The sequence below is a fragment of the Puma concolor genome, chromosome A1 (assembly GCF_028749965.1).
Source record: "Puma concolor isolate L17-30 chromosome A1, mPumCon1.1.hap2, whole genome shotgun sequence".
Classification (NCBI taxonomy): Eukaryota; Metazoa; Chordata; class Mammalia; order Carnivora; family Felidae; genus Puma; species Puma concolor.
The window spans coordinates 123,345,645-123,370,038 of NC_141667.1; the positions used below are offsets into that span (position 1 = coordinate 123,345,645).

General features: G+C 41.3%; 1 protein-coding gene and 1 long non-coding RNA gene across 4 annotated transcripts in view; one reads left to right on the forward strand and one right to left on the reverse strand.

Moving 5' to 3' along the window:
• The window catches only part of DIAPH1 (diaphanous related formin 1), a 105,675-nt gene that overhangs the window by 26,414 nt on the left and 54,867 nt on the right, over window positions 1–24,394 (forward strand). For 2 of the 3 annotated variants that reach the window (XM_086702087.1, XM_086702071.1), the window contains exons 2-17: window positions 920–946; window positions 1,928–2,083; window positions 5,004–5,105; window positions 5,455–5,585; window positions 5,748–5,834; window positions 6,658–6,721; window positions 8,313–8,452; window positions 10,165–10,273; window positions 11,170–11,280; window positions 11,454–11,572; window positions 12,234–12,350; window positions 12,956–13,071; window positions 13,583–13,647; window positions 14,760–14,939; window positions 15,901–16,680; window positions 17,566–17,680. In XM_086702087.1, the coding sequence (XP_086558213.1) occupies window positions 920–946; window positions 1,928–2,083; window positions 5,004–5,105; window positions 5,455–5,585; window positions 5,748–5,834; window positions 6,658–6,721; window positions 8,313–8,452; window positions 10,165–10,273; window positions 11,170–11,280; window positions 11,454–11,572; window positions 12,234–12,350; window positions 12,956–13,071; window positions 13,583–13,647; window positions 14,760–14,939; window positions 15,901–16,680; window positions 17,566–17,680 (2,419 nt within the window). The remainder of the gene's footprint in view (window positions 1–919; window positions 947–1,927; window positions 2,084–5,003; window positions 5,106–5,454; window positions 5,586–5,747; window positions 5,835–6,657; window positions 6,722–8,312; window positions 8,453–10,164; window positions 10,274–11,169; window positions 11,281–11,453; window positions 11,573–12,233; window positions 12,351–12,955; window positions 13,072–13,582; window positions 13,648–14,759; window positions 14,940–15,900; window positions 16,681–17,565; window positions 17,681–24,394) is intronic. The other variant, XM_086702079.1, reaches the window with a different exon arrangement.
• Window positions 3,886–8,167, reverse strand: LOC147584406 (uncharacterized). Its single transcript, XR_015249479.1, has 4 exons — window positions 7,848–8,167; window positions 6,076–6,145; window positions 5,781–5,897; window positions 3,886–4,168 (listed from the first exon to the last, which is right to left on the reverse strand). It is a non-coding gene; the product is annotated as an uncharacterized LOC147584406 (long non-coding RNA).

Consider the following 24,394-nt stretch of genomic DNA (forward strand, 5'->3'; position numbering starts at 1 on the left):
GTATGGCATGTACATAGAAGAGAACATAAAACATAGAATAATGAAACCAAGTAGAATATTGTGAGCCCCTTAGAAGCCCCTTTTCCCCTTCTGCAGTCACACCTCACCCACTCTCCCCAAGTAAGCACTGTTTTGACATTTGTGATCATCATTCCTTTTATAATTTTACATTCTAAATAATATAGTGTCCATGTTTTTAAACTGCATATAAATGAAATAAATTCAATTTTAATGTTTGTAAGTAGCTCTAAGTTCATTTAATTTTTCTGTATAATTGTTCTCCACAGATACATGGTATCTGTTCTACTCTTGATGGCTCTTGGGATTGGTCTCTGTTTTAGGTACTCTGGTGTTGCTGTGAACATTCTTGTTATACACATCCTGGTACATACATACAAGTTTCTGCAGGGTAGATTTATAGAAATTGATGAGTTGTACATATACATATTTAACTTCACTAGATAATGCCTTGCTGGTTTCCAAAGTGGCCAGAGCAATTTACATTACCACTAACAGAGTGTGAGAGCTCCCGCTCCTCTACAACTAGACAGACATGAAAATGTTTGCCCATCTTAAGAGCGGGAAGCATTATCATTGTGGTTTTAGTTGGCATGTCCTTGTTTACTAATAGAGTATGTTTCATAGGTGTATTGGTCATCAGATTGAGTCTGTGCAGGTCTTTACTTCCCCCCCCCCCCCCCAAAGTATAAGGTATTAGTGACCTTAAAACTCTTGATGCCTCTTAGCTAAGGGAATGTGCTAAGGAACACTTGGCTGAAATCTTTTAGTTTGTGGAAAGCAACTTAGATCCTTTTACCTTATTCTTTTTTCCCCCCAATCCATCTGGTGTTTGGGACATTTCCTGGAATTTCACTGATCTATCTTCTCTTTCTTCTCCCTCCTTTTTCCTGTTTCCTAGACTCTGAAGCGGCTCATGGCAGATGAGGTAAGGAAATTTTGTTCAGCATGTGCATGTTCTAGCTCATTTCCTCCACTGTGATACTTACCAGTTGTCATAACTTTGACTTTCTATAACTTGAAATGGTGATACTGGCTCTATTCTCAGAACCTCCCAAAGCTTTTCCCTAACTCTTTGCTTTGTGTTTGGCCCATTGCATGCATTTCCCTGGGGCATTCATTGGTTTCCAAGGGTAGGCACATTCTTTAAATTCATAACTGACTTGCAGTCTGGATGCAACCCCTATCACTTGAAGTCCCCCAGTGCTTGCAGATACTTAACTTTTACTTTCAAACAGGTGGAGCGAACAAACTGCAGCTTATTGGTGGCTCTTTGATTTGAGCATCTGTACTTGAGTTTTGGGGAATGGTTCATGAGTCTTTGGTTGGCAGAGAGGTGGCTTATATATCCCTAAAGTACACTATATTCTTTTCTGTCAGTTCAGTGCTGCTGGAGGGCTTAGAAATGGTCAGAGAGCTCAAGAACAAAGTTTTCTCATTTTAGAGAGGTTTCAAATCTTAATACTTCAGATCTCTTATCTTTGGATGAAAGTGAGAGTACAGAGTCAGTATACTAAATTAGATGTCAGAGTTCTTGTTTTCATGTCAGAAGATATTTTTTAAAGTTTATTTTAAGAGACAGAGAGGGAGAGAGAGAGAATGAGCAGGGGAAGGCCTAGGGAGGGAGGGAGGGAGGGAGAGAGAGAGAGAGAGAGAGAATTCCAGGCAGGCTCTGCACTTCCAGCGCAGAGCACAACATGGGGCTTGAGATCATGACCTGAGCCGAAGCCAAGAGTTGGACACTTAACTGACTGAGCCACCCAGGTACCCCCATGTCAGAAGACCCTCGAAGTGCCCACAAACCAGAGGAACCTTGCACATATAAGAAGCTAGAGTTTGGCTACTTGATGTGTCGATTGTTGTGTAAATGAAAATGTATAACTGTTAATACTTTTTTCTTTTTTCTCAGCTGGAGAGATTTACCAGCATGAGAATTAAAAAGGAGAAGGAAAAGCCCAATTCTGCTCATAGAAATTCTTCTGCAGCATATGGGGATGATCCCACAGCACAGTCATTGCAAGATGTTTCAGACGAGCAAGTTCTAGTACTCTTTGAACAGATGCTGGTAAGTTTCCCACCCCAAAACATTGCTTTTTTTCTGAAAATGCATTTGTGGGCATGGTTGGTACTCTTTTGGGCATGATCTCCCTTAATGAGCCCCTTTTTTACCCAAAGTATTTGTTTATTTTGAGAGAGCATGGGAGTGGGAGAGGGAGGGGCAGAGAGGGAACGTGAGAAACAATCCCAAGTAGGCTCTGTGCTGACAGCACAGGCTTGATCCCACAACGGCAAGATCATGACCTGAGCTGAAATCAAGAGTCTGACACTTAACTGAGCTACCCAGGCATCCCCTACTCACTTAATTAGCCCTTAATTACAAAAGTTCCAGGCTTGACAGAGAACTTTTTTTTTAGTGTTTATTTTTGACAGCTACAGAGTGCAGACGGGGGGGAGGGACAGAATCTGAAGCAGGCTCCAGGCTGTGAGGTGTCAGCACAGAGCCCAACATGGGGCTCAAACTCACGAACTGCAAGATCATGACCTGAGCCAAAGTTAGACACTTAACCAACTGAGCCACCCAGGCACCCCTTAGTTTTTTTTCAAATGTTTGTTTATTTTTGAGAGAGAGGGAGAGAGAGACCAAGCATGATTAGGGGAGGGGCAGAGAGAGAGGGAGCCACAGAATCCAAAGCAGGCTCCATGCTCTGAGGTGTCAGCATAGAGCCCATCGTGGGGCTTGGACTCACAGACTGCAAGATCATGACCTGAACTGAGGTCAGACACTTAAGCAACTGAGCCACCCAGGCGCCTCAACAGAGAGGTTCTTATTAGCAGTCCTATTAACAAAGGGACTAAATTTATAAGCACCCATCCATAAGATTGGAATTGATGAGTTAGGCTTGGAAATATCTGATCAGTGACCACCTCCTTAATGTCCTGCCCAGCATTGTGTTAGCCACAAAGACATAAGGTGAGTGCACCAACTCATGGGGTAGTGTGGAGACTACCTTTGGGTTAGCCAGGGTAGGTAAAGTTTCACAAAGAATCTTATAGAAGAGACTGAGTAATGGAAAGGCATAATTTGCTGAACGGCTTCTATTTAGTGGTGAATCTGGAAAGAGAAATCTGATGCTACAATTACTAGAAGACCTTTAAAGATTATGGTTGAAGCCAGTTGAGTAATGAAGTACACAAGGATGTGTCTTAATTTCCTGTCCTCAGTGAGGAACACTGAAGAGGACACTCAGTGAATGTCCACTAGCGCTCAGTCTTGAAAAGTTTTGAGTACTTGTTTCTAAGGTTTCATAAGACCTCTATATTGCCTGGATATAGGATTTCAGATTCAAATAGAGACTAGCGGCAGACCTCATTTAATTGAGAGCATGGGCTTAAAATTCTTAACACAGGGCCTGGTATATAGTAAACACTCAGCCAGCACTATTATTCTTTTTTCAGTAAAAGCTTTTAGTTTGTCTCTTAATCCAAGTGCTGTATGAGCCTAACACAATCTGTTGGGTTTACATGTTTTTGGGGGCCAGGGAGTTGGCAGGAATAAGTTAGACCAGATAGCAGATGATGAAAAGGAGTGAGGACTGTAGTCAGATGCAGAAGGACTTTAGGCCTGTTAGGAAGGCCAGCCGTGATTCAGTGGCAGTAGGCTCTGTAGCACTCCATTTGGAAATGCCAGTAGTGCCAGATACTTGTATTTTCTAAGGAAGCCAGAAATCTTGAATTTTTGGAGACAGTAGTTCTTTCATAGCATCAACTATCATAACCAGCTTTCAAATTTCACCAGTATTCAAATTTCACCATTAGATCCTTTTTTTGAAAACCATTTGTTCGCTCAAATCACAGTTCCAAGTTAGGTCCATTGTATGAATGTTCTTTTAAGTTTTATTTTATTACAGGTTTCGTCTCTCTCTTTTATCCTTGCTATTACTACAAAAATTTTGTGGAAGAAATCATTTGACTTCTAGAGTTACCCACAATCTGAAATTTGATGACTGCATCTTGTGATGCTAGAAATCTGTATTTTTATATGAAGTCTTCCAAATTTAAAATGTTGAGCTAGCCAAGCAAAATATACTGTGTTTTGGGGTCTGATTCAACCTGAAGTCCACGTACGATGCAATTTCTGTGTTCAGTTTATCTGTAAAAGGAGAAAAAAAGCACCAGGAATTGGGTCAGAAAAACATCACATTAGTATTACTATTTTGAGGCAGTGTTTCATTCTCTCTCTCCCTCTCTCTCTCTCCCTCTCTCTCTCTCTCTCTCTCTGTCTTACACACAGAGCGAAAGAGAAGAGAGAGAAATGGAGAGTAGAAGAGAAGAAATGGAAAGTATCCATTTTACCCCTACCCTTTCCCCATTTCAGATACTATTTCAGACTTGTTGGATTAAACTGTGCTCATCAAGGTACTGGGCTCATACACATGGCTATACAAAGGCTCAAGCAGTGCCTTTTCTTCAACAATACACCCAAGTTATATCTGTTGAGGGGCTTTATCAGACTTTTCTAGTTCTTTCTTCATGGGAAAGAAGTTTGTACAGGGACTGAATTAACCAGGGGTATTGGGTATTTATGCCTGAGAGTGGTGCACATCTTGTGGGTGTTTGGATGATGCCAGTCATCCAGAGGAAATTTTTAAGATCCATTCCAAGTACAAAACCAGTATGTGTGCTTTTCTTTCAATAATAAAAAAATTTTTTTCATCTATTTTAAAAACCCATTTTTGTTAGGAAAAGCATTAAGAGTATAAAAGTGTTTCTAGGAATCTATGCTAAAATGTTAACCATTAACATTTATCCCTGAGGAATTTTCATTATCTGGTGATAGCTTAAACCTCAAGGTATCAGGAAAACTTATTTATTCAGTAACTATTTAATTTAACTTCTCACTAAATATACTAAATATTAAACACTGAAAAATTATAAGGAACTTGATGCAGTTTTGTTTTTTCCTTTTTTCCCCCTTCCTCTACTAGCTGGATATGAACCTTAACGAGGAGAAACAGCAACCTTTGAGGGAGAAGGATATTATCATCAAGAGAGAGATGGTGTCCCAATACTTGCACACCTCTAAGGCTGTGAGTCCTAGGGCAGGTACCCATGACGTGGGAGACCCTGCCCTCATCTTGGACCTGTTTGTTTTACCAGTTCCTTAGAACATTGTGTGTCTACATCAGTCTTCTTTTATTCTGTCGTATAAGTCTATTCATGTTTTACTCTCATTTGAGTTACCATTCTTAACATACTTTTTGCCTGATTCAATCTTCACGAAGTCTATGGGGAATGGGATGGGAAATTATGAGTCCCACAGAGTTTGGTAGTATTTATGATGTGTGTCTGCCTTGATATTCATAATGTAATGTCTGATTCTAGTCCATTTGCTGATTGGGTCCAGTGTTGATTAATCTCTCCATATGCTTCATCTAGGGCATGAGCCAGAAGGAGAGTTCTAGGTCTGCTATGATGTACATTCAAGAATTGAGGTCAGGCTTGCGGGATATGCCTCTGCTCAGCTGCCTAGAGTCCCTTCGTGTCTCCCTCAACAACAACCCTGTCAGGTGAGGATTCTGAAGTGGTAACAAGAATAAGAGCCCAAAGTTAGGGTTTACTGGTGGAGTCAGGATGTCTGAGAACTCTGGATTGGGAGTAAAGAGTTGCCAGGTAGAATTTGGGCAGTTATCGATTATTGATATTGCATTGTCTCTGTCTATTCCTTACAGCTGGGTGCAAACATTTGGTGCTGAGGGTCTGACCTCTTTATTGGACATCCTTAAACGACTCCATGATGAGAAAGAGGAGACTGCTGGGTGAGGACTTCCAAGTTTTGACATCTTCCCAGTGGAGGGTAGTGGGGAACTTGTCTGTATGCTCTAAAGGAGAAAATGGCAATAAAATGAGAAGTTGTGGACCAGGAGAATATGCTGTTAGTTGAGAACAAGGTTTACCTAGGGCAAACTAGAGCCTGAGGGATGATTACAGATGATGCAGGAAACGGAAGAGGAAATGGTGGATAACACATAAGATTGTGGGTATCGTAACATAACTTACCCTATCTGGAAGTGGGGTTGGAGTTCATCCATAGCTGTCCTGGGACCTGGTCTGGCTGGGACCTGAAAGTCTTAGAATACACTTGATGAGTTTGGGACTGGCTTTATGATAGTCTTCAAGGTTGGGATAGTTTGGGGGATACCTTGGACTGTCTTAGGCTACCTTGAAGCCAGTCTGACCCACCGTGACTTTTCTATTTCCTGGGATCTTTCCAAGACAAAACACCAGGCCTATACCTCCTGAATGTACAAGCTTAAAACCTTTGAAGTAGTGAGGCAAGCAGTAATAGATGGGATGTTATCTTGATGGAGTTAAGCACTTAGAAGCCTAGAGGGAGTTAAAGAGGAGATTTTAATGTAGTATTAAGTTCTTGGATTGCAGGATTAACCAAAGGTCTTATGGTGGCAATGCCTCTTCAGCTACCTGTTTTTGCCAGTGTTTCAGGGCAAAGTGGTATGTACTAGAATTTACTCGGCTACTAATTGGGGATGTTTTGAAGACCCTTGTTTGCAAGATTGAAAAGTCAAGTGGCAGAGGAGTATAGAATAAAGGGAATTCACTGATTATGTCTTCTACACACAGAGGCTACGATAGCCGTAACAAGCATGAGATCATTCGTTGCCTGAAAGCTTTTATGAACAACAAGGTGAGATTTTTCCTATTCTCATTCCAACCCCCATCATGATCCCTGTTCTTTCTTTTCTATTGGCAAACTCCATAAAAGGACTTAGGAATAGGAGGTTCAAGGCTTGTAGCATTCCTTTTTAGTGTTACAACTTTTTGATTGTCACCTAAGTATGTTTCTATGGACCTTTTTTTCTCCAGTTCTGATGTCTGTTTCAGAAGGTAGGTTTGCTTTCCTTCCTCTTTTTATACTTTGTTTTGCTAATTGAATTTCCTGACCTGTGTTTGATTTTGGAAGGTTTATTTATTCTCCGGTTATTTGTTTCCCAGACTGTTTCTACCGTAGAATCTTTGTTTTTTTTCTTTGTTTAGTATTTAATTTTTTTTTTGGAGTTTGTTTATTTTGAGAGACAGAGCGGGGGAAGGGCAGAGAGAGAGGAAGAGAGAGAATCCTAAGCAGGCTCCACAGTGTTGGTGCAGAGCCTGATGCAGGGCTTGAGCTCACAAAATGTGAGACCATGCATGAGCTGAGCTGAAACCAAGAGCTGGATGCTTAATCGACTGAGTCATCTGGGTACCCCTGTCTGTTTAGTATTTAAACTCAGGGATCTCACAGTTGTTTGCTTTTGAGTGCAGATATATCTTCCTCATCATTTAATTTTTAAAATATTTAAAATTTTTTAAATTTTTAATAAAATTTTTTGTGTTTATTTTTGATAGAGACAAAGCATGAGCCAGGGGAGGGGTAGAGAGAGAGAGGGAGACCCAGAATCTGGAGGAAACTCCAGGGTCTGAGCTGTCAGCACAGAGTCCAACACAGGGCTCGAACCCATGAACCATGAGATCATGACCTGAGCCGAAGTTGGATGCTTAACCAACTGAGCCACCCAGGCGCCCCCTCATTGTTTAATTTTTTTATAATTAATTTACTCCATTGGATGGGAGGGGGCATTAAAAAAAATACAAGAATTAAAGACTTTTGTTCTTGAAGACCTAGAATTGTGTTTGATTTAGTATAAAATTATTTTGCTATGCTTATCTCTGTTTAGCTCGGGAAAGTTCTACCCCTGTGTTAGTTTGCTAGGGCTGCTCTACAGAGTATTATAAACTGGACTAAACTGTATTTAACAAGAAATTTATTGTCTCACAGTTCTTAGAGGCTCTAAATCCAAGATCAAGGTGTTGGCAGGATTGGGTCCTTTGCGAGGGCTGTGAGGGAGAGTATGTTCCATGCCTCTCACCTGGCTTCTGGTGGCTTGCTGGCGATCTTTGGCATTCTGTGGCTTTCACATGCATCACTCCAATGTCTGCCTTCATGTTCACAAGATGTTCTTCCCATGTGCATGTGTGTGTCCCCACGTCTCATTGTTATAAGACAGTAGTCACACTGGATTAAGGGTCCACGTTATTCTAGTGTGACCTTGTTGTAACTTAACTAATTACATCTGCCAATGACCCTATTTCCAAGTAAGGTCACATTCTGAGGTACTGGGGATTATGACTTCAACATATGAATTTAGGTGGAACACCTTTCAATCCATAACAACCCTGACTTTGTCCTTGGTTACTTCCTGTCATCATTAAGCCTCCCTTCTCTGTTCTTGTCCTACTAGTTTGGAATCAAGACCATGCTGGAAACAGAAGAAGGAATCCTGCTGCTGGTCAGAGCCATGGATCCTGCTGTTCCCAACATGATGATTGATGCAGCTAAGCTGCTTTCTGCTCTTTGTATCCTACCACAGCCAGAGGACATGTATGTGACTGCGTTTTCTCCTACGTTCTCTTTTTTTACCATCTTCCCTAATCTAGAGGAAAATTGAGTGGGTGTCCACTTTGTCTTAAATACTAGGTAAGACCATATCTCTTCGAAGATGTGAACACTGTGAATCTTTTTTTTATAAGTTTATTTATTTTGAAAGAGAGAGAGAGACAGCATTGAGTGGGGGAGGGGGAGAGAGAGAGAGAGAGAGAGAGAGAGAGAGAGAGAGAATCCCAAGCAGGTTCCACAGTGTCAGTGCAGAGCCTGATGTAGGTCTCAAACTCAAGAGCCATGAGATCATGACCTGACCCAAAGTCAAGAGTTGGATGCTTAACCAACTGAGCCACCCAACCACCCCAACACCGTGAATCTTAATGTTTAAGAAAGACTGTAACTGCAGGGGCACCTGGGTGGCTCAGTCGGTTAAGCATCCAACTTGGGCTCAGGTCATGATCTGATGGCTCATCAATTCCAAGACCCGCATCGGGCTCTGTGCTTACAGCTCAGAGCCTGGAACCTGCTTCGGATTCTGTGTCTCGCTCTTTCTCTGTTCCTCACCCGCTCACACTCTGTCTCTCTCTCTCTCAAAAATAAATAAAGATTAAAAAAAAAACTGTTAGGTGTGTGTCACTATCATCAGTGTACTTCTGGTTATCAGTGGGATAGCAAAGCATCTCCTAGGTCTCCATTAATGTCTGTAGGACATTAATAGGACAAAGCTTGCTTTTACTTTTTTGTTTTTTTAATTCAAAAGTAACACATTAGTTTTTAAACTCAAACAATATGGAAACATATAAAGTAAAATTTAACAGCCTTATCCCTCTAGTAAATCTATTCTGCAGGGGTAGCCAGTGTTAATGGCTTGGTACAATCTCATTGATTTTTTTTCTAGCATAGACAAATATATTGTCTTTCCTTGATTATGAGATACCTTCTGTTGCTCCAAAAGATGCTATCTTAGAACGAAGGAAAGATGTAACTTTTCTGTAAAACAAATCACATGCCTAGGATAGATTTTTATTTTTGTGGAGCAGTTTGGTTTAATACAAACAAAATCATACCATTCATTTCTTTTTACCTTTTTTTTTTTTTTTTAAATATAACAGTTGATCTTGAACATTTTTTCTCTGTGGGTATTTACAGATCTACCTTATTATCTTAAGTGGCTATTTAGAATTCTATAGGATGTATATCCCACAATTTATTTAACAGTTACCCCATTGCTAGACTTTTTAGGTGACTTTTTTTTTCTTAGCACATTCTGGCCCCTGCTCTAGGTGTTAAATTTTACTATTACAAATGATGCCATAATGAACATCCTTGTACATATATTCTTTCACATTTATGCATTTATGTTCGGTAAGTTTCTAGAAGTAAGCCAAATGTTAAATTCATTAAAAACCAGTACTATTAAATACCCCTCCAAAAGTGGTACCAGTTGATACTCCATAGAACAGGTGTCTTAATTTGTTATCCATAGATAGGAGTCTAGGAATGGGTTTTAGAGAATACATTTTTCTAAGGAGATGGTTCTTAGCTTTCAGCAGATTCTGGCTCCTGACCTAGGTGATGAGAATAATATTGAAAACCTGGGCGTTGGTAATGTTCTTTTCCTAACTGATTTGTGCCACTGTATAATCTACCTATTGTGCTTGTGTGTGTCAGGGCACCTGGACATTTCTCTCCCTTTCCTTTTTCCTGGGCAGGAATGAAAGGGTTTTGGAGGCAATGACAGAAAGAGCTGAGATGGATGAGGTAGAACGCTTCCAGCCATTGTTGGATGGATTAAAAAGTGGGACCTCCATTGCGCTCAAGGCAAGTATATCCTCTGAACTGTACCCAGTAATAGAATTCAAAATGGAAGGACTTAAGTTCATTTGATGTTTTAATAGAACACATGGAATGGTTCCCAGGTATAGGCATCCAGCAGGGGAACTGCAGGTTTGGTTCCAGAACACTACAATAAAACAAATAGGTCAATAAAGTGAGGTAAATGAATTGTTTGGTTTCCTAATGCATGCTTATAAAAGCTATGTTTGCTCTGTACTATAGTGTATTAAGTGTACAATAGCATTATGTCTACAAGAACGGTATTGCTAAAAAATGCTCACTATTATATGAGCTTTCAGAGAGTCATAATCCCTGATCACAGATCACCATAACAAATAAAATAATAATGAAAAACTTTGAAATAGTCTGAGAGTTACCAAAACATGACACAGAGACCAGAAGTGAGCAAATGCTATTGGAAAATTAGCACTGATATACCTGCTTAACACAGAATTGCCACAGACCTTCAGTTTGTAAAAAATGCACTATATATAGAGCAGTGCAATAAAGTGAAGTTCAGTGAAATGAGGTGAGTCTGTATATATTTATTTTATCATTCAGGATTTGCTCTCTAAGAAGGCAGAGAGAAAGCAGCTCTCCTTACTATGAGCTGGTGAAAGGGCATGCTCTCTCTTTAAATGCTGGGAAAGCCAAGGCCTAGTACAGAGTATACCATCAAATCCTTGGAATCATTTAGACTTCTGAGCGACCCAGACCTGGGCCCAAATCAGATCTAAATGGCGCCAGCAGAAAGTTGTTCTTGTGGTTGTGTACTGCATCTTCTGCGTGACATCTGGGGTCCTCAGCACTCATGTAAAGAGAACGGAATCTTGATCTCTAGCAGATTACAATGACATAAGTGCCGAATTTGCTTATTTTAGGTGGGATGTCTACAGCTGATCAATGCTCTCATCACACCAGCTGAAGAACTTGACTTCCGAGTTCACATCCGAAGTGAACTGATGCGCTTGGGGCTGCATCAGGTGTTGCAGGTGAGATGCAGCTCTTCATTAGAGAGGCCAGGCTGCCTGCTGCCTGCTTTGATAGCTCAGTCATCTCTGGGGTCACTTTCGCTCTCAATTTAAGAACCAGGTTGAAAGGCTTGGGTTTCTGGCTGGCATAGGATGCTTCTGGGTTCCCTGATTTGTACTTTGATCATTGACAGGATCTTCGAGAGATTGAAAATGATGATATGAGAGTGCAACTAAATGTGTTTGATGAGCAAGGGGAAGAGGATTCCTATGACCTGAAGGGACGGCTGGATGACATTCGAATGGAGATGGAATATCCTTTTATGGACTGGGTTCAAGACATATGAGACATTCATTATAGATCCCTGCATGAAATGGTGTGGGGTAATGACTCTGAACAGGGTATCAGCCTGTGTGTCTTCTCAGTAGGTGAGGCAGGTGTCTTTTGATTGCTGGGCTTTATTTACCTCAGCATGGACCAAAGAAATTAGGAAAGGTGATCTGAGGGTTGCTCAGCATGGAAGTAGCCATCAAAACGTGTATAGACTTCCTAGAACATAAGAGCTTGGTTTACGAAGGTGTAGAGCTGGTTTTTGATGCACATTCACAAGTCGGGGAGTAGGCTTGTCATTTGCTTTCTTGTGGGTGTCCCTGAGACTGACAGAGGGAGTAGTCTGGCTATGTATCACTATTTGACACACGTGACTTGTGGGTAGTGATTGTTTCATTTCTGTCTACTGCTTGATCTTCAAGCCAAGTACTGGGAATCCTCTGTCTCTGTGTATAATACCACCCAACTCACTGGTCCCTTGGCCTTAGGAAGTTTACGGAGCTTAAAGTTTTGGGTAATGTTTACAGGGGAGATGGCTGTTAGAATAGAAGTGGCATCTTGGGACTTTTCCCAAGAGTTGGGCAATCGACCTGTCAAACAGTTTCTAAATATATGCTTTCCTTAGCCTCTTCCCCTTTTCCACTGACTTCAGTGAAGTTTTCCAGATTCTCCTAAACACAGTAAAGGATTCAAAGGCAGAGCCACACTTCCTGTCCATCCTGCAGCACCTACTCTTGGTCCGAAATGACTATGAGGCTAGGTAAGATGGTATACCTGTGAGAAGTATTAAATTTGAGCCGAAGTAGAGAGAGAAAAATCCTTAAATTCAAAGACTGTAAAAGGAAAAAGAAAAGACAAAGGTTACATTTAATTTTCAGTCAGATATATAAAGAGTTGTCAGTTGTCCTTTTAATCTGACTGAAGGGCGGCTGTATGGAAGAGATCACAGTGTATACCGTAAAGTGTCCTTCCCATTTTGGAAATGGGAGGTGGGTGGGATAAAGATGGTAGCAAAGGGAGGAACCCACTTAAGGTTCTTTCAGGTTGCCTAGAAGTAGAGAGTAAGCAGTAGTGCTGTCTGTCACAGAAAGGATCAAGCCTGAATTTTGAGATGGGAAATTATTGGCATTAGGAAGCAGATGGCAACAAGTTTTGATTATCTGAAGTAGATGGAGTAGCTGCTGTAGAAGAGGGAGTTGCCTAGCCTGGCAACATACTTCTGTTAGTTTTACGAAAAGGTCTTCTCTGGAATAGTTATCCTCAGGTCCCTCATTTATCAAAGCAGTTAACTTTTCCTGATCCTGATTGTTTCTGAGAATTGTATTTTGGTTTTCCTTTCATAACCTTGTTGTGTTTCTTCCATAGACCGCAGTACTATAAGCTGATTGAAGAATGTATTTCTCAGATAGTTCTGCACAAGAATGGGGCTGATCCTGACTTCAAGTGCCGGCACCTCCAGATTGATATTGAGGGGTTGATTGGTAAGCATATTCTTCTATCTGCCTCCTTAAAACATTGTTTCTACCTTTCATTTTGTGTCTTTCTCCAGTGAAAGTTTCATGGAAGATAAATTCCTAGTCTCCAGGTATTTCCATTTGTGTCCTTAGGTGATCATCAACATCTGTGTTAGGAATATACAGACCTTTAGTTTATTTCTGTGTGAAACTAAGAATGTACCACTACTCACACATCGCCCCACCTTTTGAAGGGAGTTCAGCTGTCATCTGACTCCTGGTCTCAGAAGTTCATAAGTACCACTTGTAGGCACTCTCCATGCTGCCCAGCGTGGCGGCCTTACCACATCACAGGCACCCAGAAATTCTGTGTTGAGCTCAATAGAAAGTTTCATTTCTTTGTTTAGTGCAGAACAGTAAGAAGTATAACAAAAGTGAGAAAATGGACAGAAGCCTGCCATTATATTGAAGGATTTAGGTAGTGAGAGGGAAAGACAAGAGAATTGGGAACTTTACTGATTCTTCTATTTCTTTTCAGATCAAATGATTGATAAAACAAAGGTGGAGAAATCTGAAGCCAAAGCTACAGAGTTGGAAAAAAAGGCATGTATGAGAGATCAAAAAAATTGGGGTCTTTTTTTCCCTTTTTAAGGATTATGTTTTTTTCGGACATGTGAAACTGTTACCTGTGATACTTAGCAAACATTCAGCACACAGTAGCGGTTCCTAGGAGAAACCTTTCTGGTATAGGTTAGTCACTGGAGAAACTAACATGGATGTGATCCAGAGGAATTGGTGGTACACAGTTCTTGATCCCCTGGGTAGGACAGGAAAAGACAGATGGCTCTCATGAATAACAGTGACAGTTGTTGCAGTTTTGCTGGCATCTCAGGCCTCTTATTCCTAGAACAACAGGAATATGTGTGTGAATTCTTTTTTTCCTGTTTAGTTGTTATGGACTCCTATTGCGGTTGATGGGGGTTTGCTCCTAGAGGCTGCTGAGATTGTCCACCATAGCTGCCCTGGTGAAATGTCTTAACGGTGTTAAATTTCTTTAAAATCTTAGGTTTATTTGATTGCTTGGTTTTTAACTGAAGTATAGTTGACACACAATGTTAGGTTAATTTTAGGGGTGCAACATAGTGATTCAGCAACTCTATACATTATGCTGTGCTCACCACAAAGTGTAGCTACCATCTGTCATTATGCAACACTATTACAATGCTATTGACCATATTCTCTCTTCTGTGCCTTTCGTCCCTGTGGCTTATTCATTCCATAACTGGAAGCCTGTACCTCCCAATTGCCGTCATCCATTTTGCCTACCCCCCACCCCCTTTGCATCTGGCAAACACCTGTTTGTTCTCTGTATTTATGGGTTTGTTTCTGCTTTTTTTGTTTGTTGATCTGTTTTCTTGTTTTTTTGGGTTTTTTTATTCCACACGTAAGTGAAATCATACAGTATTTGTCTTAGGTTGTTTTTGTTTGTTTTTGTAATTCCCCAAATTAGATAGACTGTGGAAATGATCCCTGGTTACCCCCTTCTTTAACCTTGATTTTAAGGTCAAAATCATGGTGGTCTTTTTTCCCAGGCATTCCCTGGGAAAGTGCGCTCTCTAAAAGCATTGGGACAAAATAGTGAATTTTGGGGAATAACGCTGTGCTTCTTGCTGGAATGGAGAGCTTACAAAGAGCCTAATTCCTTTCTCCTTTAGCTGGACTCAGAGTTAACAGCACGACATGAGCTACAGGTAGAAATGAAAAAGATGGAAAGTGACTTTGAGCAGAAGCTCCAGGATCTTCAGGGAGAAAAGGATGCCTTGGATTCTGAAAAGCAGCAGATAGCCACAAAGAAACAGGACTTGGAAGCAGAGGTGTCTCAACTCACAGGGGAGGTAATGCCTGAGCGGGGGAGGCAGAGTGACCTCTGAGCCATCAGCAGCCTCATGATAGGCCTGTCTGCAGCAGGAGTCAGACACCTTATTCCTCGGGAGGGTTCAGTTATTAATAGGTAATCTAGTTAGATAGTGCATGTTTTAAAAATCATTTACTGTTTTTTGTTTTATTTTGAGGTAATACATAAGATAGAAAATTTGGAAAATACAGACAACGTAGAGAATAAAAGGAGTCACAGTACTACCCAGAATTAAAACTAATGGTCTTCTAAGGCATTCAGGAGTAAAATCCAAATTATCTCTTCACATATTTGCTAATTTTCTCTTATTTTAGCTATTTCTGGACAGATTTATCCCCGTACTCTCTTTGCAGTTATAAGTATTTATTTTTTTAATGTTTGTTTATTTTTGAGAGAGAGAGAGTGTGCACCTGCACTAGCGGGGAAGAGGCAGAGGGAGAGGGAGACACAGAATCCAAAGCAGGCTCCAGGCTCTGAGCTTTCAGCACAGAGCCTGACGCAGGGCTCGAACTCGGGAACTGTGAGATCATGACCTGAGCTGAAGTCAGATGCATTAAGTGACCGAGCCACCCAGGCACCCCTGCAGTTACAAATACTTAAATATGGTATCTGATAAGTTGATCACTTACATGGTTTTATCACTAGAATATTTGATTTGCTTGAACTTTGTATTTTCTAATTAAAGGGAGAATTTAACATAAAGGTTGAAGTTGCCTTTTTAATGCAAAGCATGCTAAACTAAGAACATGAAGACCTGAATTCTAGTTTGTGTCCCTAAATATCTGTGACTTTAGGTATGACTTGAGGAGTCTGTCTGATTACTTTCAGTGTCTGTGTGTGTAAAAATGAGAACTTTGGATTAAGTAATTTTGTAGGTCCCTTCCAACCCCAGTAGTCCCTGAGTGAAGGGAGGAGTACTTCCATTGTTGTTGTTCCTCTAGGTTGCCAAGCTTTCTAAGGAACTGGAAGATGCCAAGAAAGAAATGGCTTCTCTCTCCGCTGCCGCTGCCGTTACTGCTGTAGCCCTTCCTAGCAGTGCTCCTGTCCCCCCCACCCCTCCTTTACCTGGTGACTCTGGCCCTGTTACTCCACCCCCAGCCCCTCCTTTACCGGGGGTGGTTAGCATACCCCCATCAGCTCCTCTTCCTGGAGGTGGTACCATTCCTCCTCCACCACCTCCCCCTCCTTTGCCTGGGGGTGTTTGTATCCCCCCACCCCCTCCTTTGCCTGGAAGTACTGTTGATATCCCCCCACCCCCTCCTTTGCCTGGGGGTGCTGGCATCCCCCCACCCCCTCCTTTGCCTGGGAGTGCTAGTATCCCTATACCTCCTCCTTTGCCTGGGGGCACTGGTATCCCCCCACCCCCTCCTTTGCCTGGGGGTGCTGGCATCCCCCCACCCCCTCCTTTGCCTGGGAGTGCTAGTATCCCTATACCTCCTCCTTTGCCTGGGGGCACTGGTATCCCCCCACCCCCTCCTTTGCCTGGGGGTGCTGGCATCCCCCCACCTCCTCCTCCCCCTCTTCCTGGTGGTCCTGGAATCCCTCCACCCCCTCCATTTCCTGGAGGTCCTGGAATCCCTCCACCTCCACCTGGAATGGGTATGCCTCCACCTCCCCCTTTTGGATTTGGAGTTCCTGCAGCCCCAGTTCTGCCATTTGGATTGACCCCAAAGAAGCTTTATAAGCCAGAAGTGCAGCTCCGAAGGCCAAACTGGTCCAAGGTGAGAATTTCTGTCCATTTTTTTCATTAGTAGATATTAAGAAACCACTTCACTTTCCTACTTTGTGCCCAGGTGGTCTTCCCTTTCTTACGACTAACATCTGTCTTCAGGTTCCATTCATGCTTCTGCTTATTCAGCACATGTTAGGCGTCTTCTGTATGGCAGACATCACTTCGGAGAGTTCTTGGAGCCCTATTCTCTGCTACAAACCCTAAACATATCTTTAAGTTAATGTTTTTGGTCTTTTTTCTGAGGTTATGAGTGCCATGGTAACAAACAGTTTGGTAATAGTCATTTCACCAGTTTGCGAGCTGCTGACAGTAGTGCTGATCTGGAAAGTTGTGGCTTTTGGATACATCCTGATACCTCTCTCTGCCATCAGTGAGTTACAGAGGACATGTTTGCATGGCACAGTATTTCCTCCACTGTGCATTTGAGGCCCCTGTGATTTCTGCATTAGCCTTCTGCTTAAAGAAACCAAGTTAAAAGAGCCTAGTGATACAAAATAAACTAATAAACTCATAAACTAATTTGTCATAGTTAAATTGTTTTTTTCCGTTTGTCATAGTTAATAGCTAAATTTTTGGGAAAAATATAATGTAGAGCAAAGGAAGATGTGAAATCCTCAATACTTCTAAAACTAGAGGACTTGAGGTTAGGAGGAAGATAAGTAGCATAACTGAATCTAGTTCTTGAATAATCACCAAAAAACAAACTGGAAGCACTGTCTCCTGATCCTACCATGAAGAGTGCAACTCCTCTGTGTCTTGGATTAGTCTGTTTTGCTGATAACCACTACCCACGTCTTCTGCATGTTAATCCATTTTCCAGGTTGGAAAGTACAGAGCTCAGCTTAATAACTCAACACTCTGCCTTTATTCACAGTTTGTTGTTGAGGACCTGTCCCAGGACTGCTTCTGGACAAAAGTGAAGGAGGACCGTTTTGAGAACAATGAACTTTTCGCCAAACTTACTCTTACCTTTTCTGCCCAGACCAAGAGTGAGTACCTTCCTCTTTCATGCCCAGGGCCAGGATAGGACTTGGAGTGTCCTTTAAGTGGGTTTTCCATTCTTTTCCTGTCCCTGGGTGAGGGTTGAAGAGAGGTGGTTTTTCCTGTTAGGAAGGAATTAAGATATTTTTGTATTCTGGGGATGCTGAGGTTGAGAAAGAAAACTGTTGCATTTTGGTATTTTTCCCCCAGTTTGTTTTGTATATGGGTATTTTATATCAGTATAACTTGTTGGGGATATGAGATTAAGGTGACAAGAAGCTCAGTCTAGGCCCCTGTTAATAATACCCTTGAACGGATTCTGACACTGTCTTTAAGGTGCCATCCTAGACCTACACTCATAAAGGGTTGGGTGGAGTTTTGAATAGCTTAGGTGATTGAGTGACTGTCTATAGTAACAGAGCCATGTGTGATTCTTTTTTTTTTTTTCCCCTTCCATTTCTTTTCAATATTTGATGTTTTCATGGCCATTTTCCCTCCAGCTTCAAAAGGTAAGAATACAGAAGAGCCTTTTAATTGAGTATCTTGAACATTAGAGCGAGATGAAGCAGATGTAAAGCGATTTCTCTTAAGAAGACTGAGAGATCAGGGATTGATATCTCTACTGCAGTTTTTTGTGGTTTTTTTTTTTTTATTAATAGTCCAGAAGGCTCAGTACCTGTGATGTTAACTGACAGGGTAGAAAGTTATTTTAAGTCCAGGCTGCCACACCTGAAGTACTAATACTGTTACCTTACATTTCTGTTGTGTTTTGTAGTCTTCTACCTGCTTTAACATGTGTTACTTCTTGGATCTGCAAAGAAGCCTTAAGAGATAAGCAGGATGTGTATTATCTCCATTCTGTAGCATGTTTGGAGTGAGTAGATACCTTGCCCAAGGTTAAATGACCAGATCTAGGGATCTTGTCTTCTGGTCCATGTTTTTTTTTTGGTATAAATTCTTGCTTCTTCACCTTTGTATCTTCCCCTTTGTTCTAGAAGAACTGATCTTTTTGCCCTCTTCTTTCTTCACTTCCTAATTTTTGTGGTTTTGTGCTGCCTTATGATGGGGCACTTGTAGTTATTTCCCCTGAAGAATACAGTATTTGAATTTAATGACAATTATAGCCCACTAATTTTGTATTTCCATCTGAAAGCTTTTTTATTTACTTAGGGGTATATTATGACCCTAGTGATGGAAACTAAGTGCAACTTTTGAGCATTTCCCCATCTTCTCTCTGCCCTCCTCCTGCCCCTTTATTTTATTCCTTAAGTGATCTGAGGGGACCAAGCTGCACTTTCTTATAAGGAGCGTAACATTGCTAGGTGTCTTTGGTGGTCCCTAGATATGTGCATGTATCTGAGAGTGTGAGATCGCTGTGCTCAGACTTAACATGTTGCCCTGTCACTCAGGGCAAAGTGGCCTTGTATTCCAGAAGAGCTGTCATCTTCTGAACTAAAGCCCAGCACAGTGGATTACTTCCACCCTCTTAGTGAAAAATACCATGACAGTGACAACTTACCCTACTCTAGTATATCACCAAAGACTAGTTGACAGAGAAACTCAAAATCAAATGATTTCCTAATTTGTAAGGTCACAGAATCTAGCCCTTTGTTGGCTCTGGCCTAAGTTGCTTTCTTGCAGCTGTGCTCTGAGTGCCACTGTGCATGCATACTGGCTGGACCCCTTTCCTCCTGCCTTGGTCACATCCTACTTCTGTACACTCATATTACTGTTGATGAGAGTGGGATTTTCTGCAGTTTAATGGTTTTCCTTGGCATTTTATTCCCCCTGTGAATTGATAGATGGTATGTTAAAAATACCCAAGCCAGACTTTACCTTTTGTCATTTTCAGCACTGTAACCAAACTTTTTAATGATCCTTCACTTCTCAGGTTCTGCCCTAGAAATGACATTCTTTTCATTTAAGTTTCTAACTTTCTACCAGCCTTGGTTCTTTTTTAAATTTTCTTTAGGGGCGCCTGGGTGGCGCAGTCGGTTAAGCGTCTGACTTCAGCCAGGTCACGATCTCGCGGTCTGTGAGTTCGAGCCCCGCGTCAGGCTCTGGGCTGATGGCTCAGAGCCTGGAGCCTGTTTCCGATTCTGTGTCTCCCTCTCTCTCTGCCCCTCCCCCGTTCATGCTCTGTCTCTCTCTATCCCAAAAATAAATAAACGTTGAAAAAAAAAAATTTAAATTTTCTTTAGTTTGGTTTAATGGACTATTGATTTTTGTGTAGTAATAATCCTCACTAGTAGATTGCTGAGTGCACAAGCAGGGGAGAGGCAGAGAGAGAGAATCTTACTCAGGCTCCATGCTCAGCACAGAGCCGGACACGGGACTCAATCTCACGACCTTGACATCATGACGTGAGCCGAAATCAAGAGTCAGACACTTAACTGATTGACAGGCACCCCTCTAGCTAGTCTTTAAATATCTGTAGTTTCAGTTACCATTTGCAGCTGTTAAATTGGCACACTGTCTTAATGTCCCTGTCTTTTCATTAGGAAACACTTGAGGGTGTGTTCTGAAAACTACAAAATCATGAGTTTTCCAGACATTCTAAATCTTAATGATTTAAAGAAATTCCTGGGGGAGGTTTTATTTTCTCTGTCAAATATAATCCTAAGTGCTTACTGTTTACCCAACTCTAAGTTACTTATAGCACTCAGATGCACCAGGACATTCCTGCTGCTTGTTGCCCATGGTACATCTATGTTTTCATTCATTTCCCCCCAAAAAAGAAATGCCTCCCCATTTTAAAAATAATTTTTTCTTTGGATTTTCAATGTTTTACTGACTTTAATGTCCGATATTTATTTTTTTCTTCTCTGTTTGCCTGCTTTTTTCCCCTTTGAGTTAGTCTGTAAATCTCTGGTGATACAAGAGGTATTTGAATATTGGGACTTATTTAACATGTCTCTTGGGAACAGAATAGTTGATTTAATGCCATTGATGCAGGGGTCTCAGGTACCAGGCAGAAGTACTGCATAGGGACCCCATCCCATGTATAACTCCCACTGTGATCAGGGCTAATTTGCCCTTGGCTTTCCTGATGCAGTTTTGAACTTCCTTCTCTTGGTGCTTCAGGTTGGCAAACTCCATGCATATTGTTCCCAAGTAGCCCCTTGATCACAACGTACCTGAAAAAAAACACTTGAGTAAAAAAAGACTTTGAGGATCTTAGTTAAAGTTTATGTCAGGTAAGGAAATTCAGGCTTTAGCAGCTTCAGAGGTAGGCCTCTAAGGGCCCAGGTCTCCTGATTATAAAAGCAAGGTTTCTTTTGTTTCTGATGTTTTAAACATGTCCATGTAAAATTTCAGAATATCTTCATCCTTAATCCTTTTTGTCAGGTAGGTAACCAGTTTCAGGTTCATAGTCTTAATATTGATGATGTAATTAAGCAATAGATAAATACTCATTAGCACTCTGTAAATATTCTGTCTTTCAGATAAAGAATTAGAGACCTAATTTGAATAACTTTTACAAGTCTATATAGTAAGTGCCAAAGCCAGGATTCTCACTCTTGAGTGTCTGATTCCAAAGTCCTTGCTCTGGCCCTCTGCGTTCCAGAAGTGTATATCCCTCCCCTAAATGTTTCCAGAAGCTTAGCTCCAGACAAAAGATGAAAGAAGTAGTTTTGCAACTACTTCATTCATTCGGGCACTTCACTTCTGTCCTTGAATTGGCAGTGACTCTTAGTACAAAAAAGAAATAACAGATTAGGGAAAGTAGGTGAAATACTGGATATTTAGGGTTGAAGAAGAAGAGACATGTTTTGATTCTAGTATATTCACTAGTAGCAATGAATCCAATTGGAGAACTAAGACCTGCTTCTCTATTACAATAAAAGTTCTGCTTAGATGATTTCAGCCTAGTAGTTGCCAGGCTTGATGAGGAAGTTATTTGGACAGTGGGTGTTCATAACATTGCATTATTTCCTTTCTCATTTGCTAAACACAAGTCTCCGTTACTTGTTAGACATAGCTGTATCCCCCTTTTATTTTACTGATCCCTAAAGCCTCTTGTATACCTACTCCAGGAATGAACCTTAAAGAAAACGCCTACCTCACTCTTTACATCTCCCTCCTTAGTCAGAGGTCTCCAGCCACTTCTTCATTACGGTTCAGGAAGATGTGGGCCTTTTTAAGTAAGAGCCCAGAGAGAGGAGCCAGCCCTCAAATGTATACTACAAGTTCTCTTGATCATTTTTCTCTCTTAAAGATTAGTCTCTTGTTTCTGAACTCTTGACTTTCTATAAATCACAAATTTCCTCAGTTGATTTATTCCTTGCCAGGGAATATTATGAATTCAGATTTGATAGGCAGTGCTATAAAAACTTCTAGCCCTTTTTACTTTCTCACTCTTCTTATGGTGATCAGCAAGGAGTCTTTTATCATGGTCTCTTTCTTGACTCTGCCTTTTGAATTCCTTGGGAACACGTTCATTAGTTAAATTTTAATTTTTTTCATCTTTTCCTAAGGAGCATTTTCATCACCATGGTGACCTCAGGTCTTTATTTGTATGTATGAGATAAGTAGTTTTTCATTCAGCTTTCCTTCTAACTCTTACTCTCTTTTGTTAATGACTTGATCCCATGAAAAATACTGTCCTTGGAATGGTGTAAGAAGTGATAACTGATGTGCTAGGTAACAGTGACATTTTCCTTTTTAGGTTTTTGTTTTTTTTGTTTTTTTTAATTTTTTTTTTTCAACGTTTATTTATTTTGGGGACAGAGAGAGACAGAGCATGAACGGGGGAGGGGCAGAGAGAGAGGGAGACACAGAATCGGAAACAGGCTCCAGGCTCTGAGCCATCAGCCCAGAGGCCAACGCGGGGCTTGAACTCACGGAGCGCGAGATGGTGACCTGGCTGAAGTCGGACGCCTAACCGGCTGCGCCACCCAGGCGCCCCAAGGTTTATTCCTTCCATCCAAAAATGTTCTGGGCTTTTAAGATCCACAAGCTAATCTCCATTAGTGGTGTGCATTGGACAGACAATATGTAGGTTAAACCCTCTCCCTGTTAAAAAGTATGAGGGGCCTTGTGGCAACTTTGGGCATCATCAGAACAGCTCTCCAAGTGGTTATCAGCAGTAATTTAGAAAGAACTCTGCCTAAAAGTAAGATCTTGACCAAGAGCTGCAAATTTCATACACAGTAACAGTATTTTCATTAGGATTTGACTGTGTGCATCAAGATCCCAGTGTTTGTGCTGTTGTCCCACAGGTCAGAACTGTTGGCAACAATCCTCTGTTGCTCTCCCAGAACTTGTTTGGTTCAGGCTTCAAGGGTAGCCAATGGTGGGGAAGCAATCCCTTCTTTCCCCAGAGGTCAAAGGGTCTTTCCTTTTCCCTGTGATCCTCTTCTGTCCACTAGGGGGCACTCTTTCAGTTGGATTTTTATCAGGAAATGTCCAAGTGAATCTTTACAGTTTCTGCAACTTTAACCCCTAGAAACAAGATTTTGTAAGAGCTCAGCATGCTCCACTCTATTCATTGAATGTCTTGGCAGAAAGATGTCTGTTCCATCAGTTCGTTACTGCTCTCAAGTGTATAGGATTAAGACTCCGAGTGCTATTCAAGTGAATATTTGTTGGGATTATTGTCTTTTAATTACTAATTTTCTTGGGTTCTAAGTAGGATCAGTCTATGAGTTAGTGCAAAGTACTTGGGAAGTTCCATAATATCAGAGGGCACTTCCTCATCATCTAAAAAACCTGAATCTCCTATCACCTGGGGTAATGAGGAGCCCTGAACATTTGGGTTGTCCTCTGCCCATCATCAGGGGTATAAAAAAAGAACCTAAACCATCCCTTTCACATACTCCTCTCTCCTCTCAACCTTTCCATCACCATTTGCCTTGAATTCACTGGATCTAATATTATGCTATTTATCTTGGTGTGTATTACTATAGGTCGTCCTCACATCCCATACTCGAATCCCCTTAAGGGTCTACGTATCTCCTATTCAGTCTCCTCCTCTGATCTTACCTGAGCACCTGAAACCCATTCACTGTGCCCTCTGGAATTCTTGGTCCAATACAAGCAAAGTCTCCGATAACATCAACTTAACCTTGTTGGTCTAATAGAAACCTGGCTTTCCCTCAACACTGCTTTCCATCTTGTGTTTCTCCTGTGATGGGTTTTTTTTCCACATAAATCTCATCTTAATGGACCTGGACCCAGAGATGGTATAGATGTCCTCTTTGTTGTTTTTGCCACTTTAAGATCATACCACCTTTCTCTTGGCTAAAAACCCATAATTTTGAATCTCATGACATCAAATTACATCACCCAGTTCCTTTCTTAGTGCCAATGATCTACTAACATCCCAAGTTACTCCTCTCTCAGCCAGGTTAGCAATTGGTTACTCTTTGCAGTACTCCAGTACCACTTCCACCTTAATTCTTTGCAATTTCTGTATGAAAGGGTCATGATCCTGCCAGTATTTTGGCTTCCCACTTCCTTGAATTCTTCTTTTGCAGTGATCTTGTCCTCTACCTCATCCATTCCCTCCTACAGTCATCACCAAAACTGCAGTCCCTCCACAGTCTTAATTTCATGCCACCCATGTTCTGTGTTTTTACTTCTCTCTCTAGTATCCTGACCGCCACCCCCTGGGACTTCCAGTCCATTTGTCCTACCACCTTTCACTGTCTTTCTGTTCCTCGATGACTTCACTCTCCTCCTCAGCTAAAATTCCATGGTTCATTATCATAATTATCACT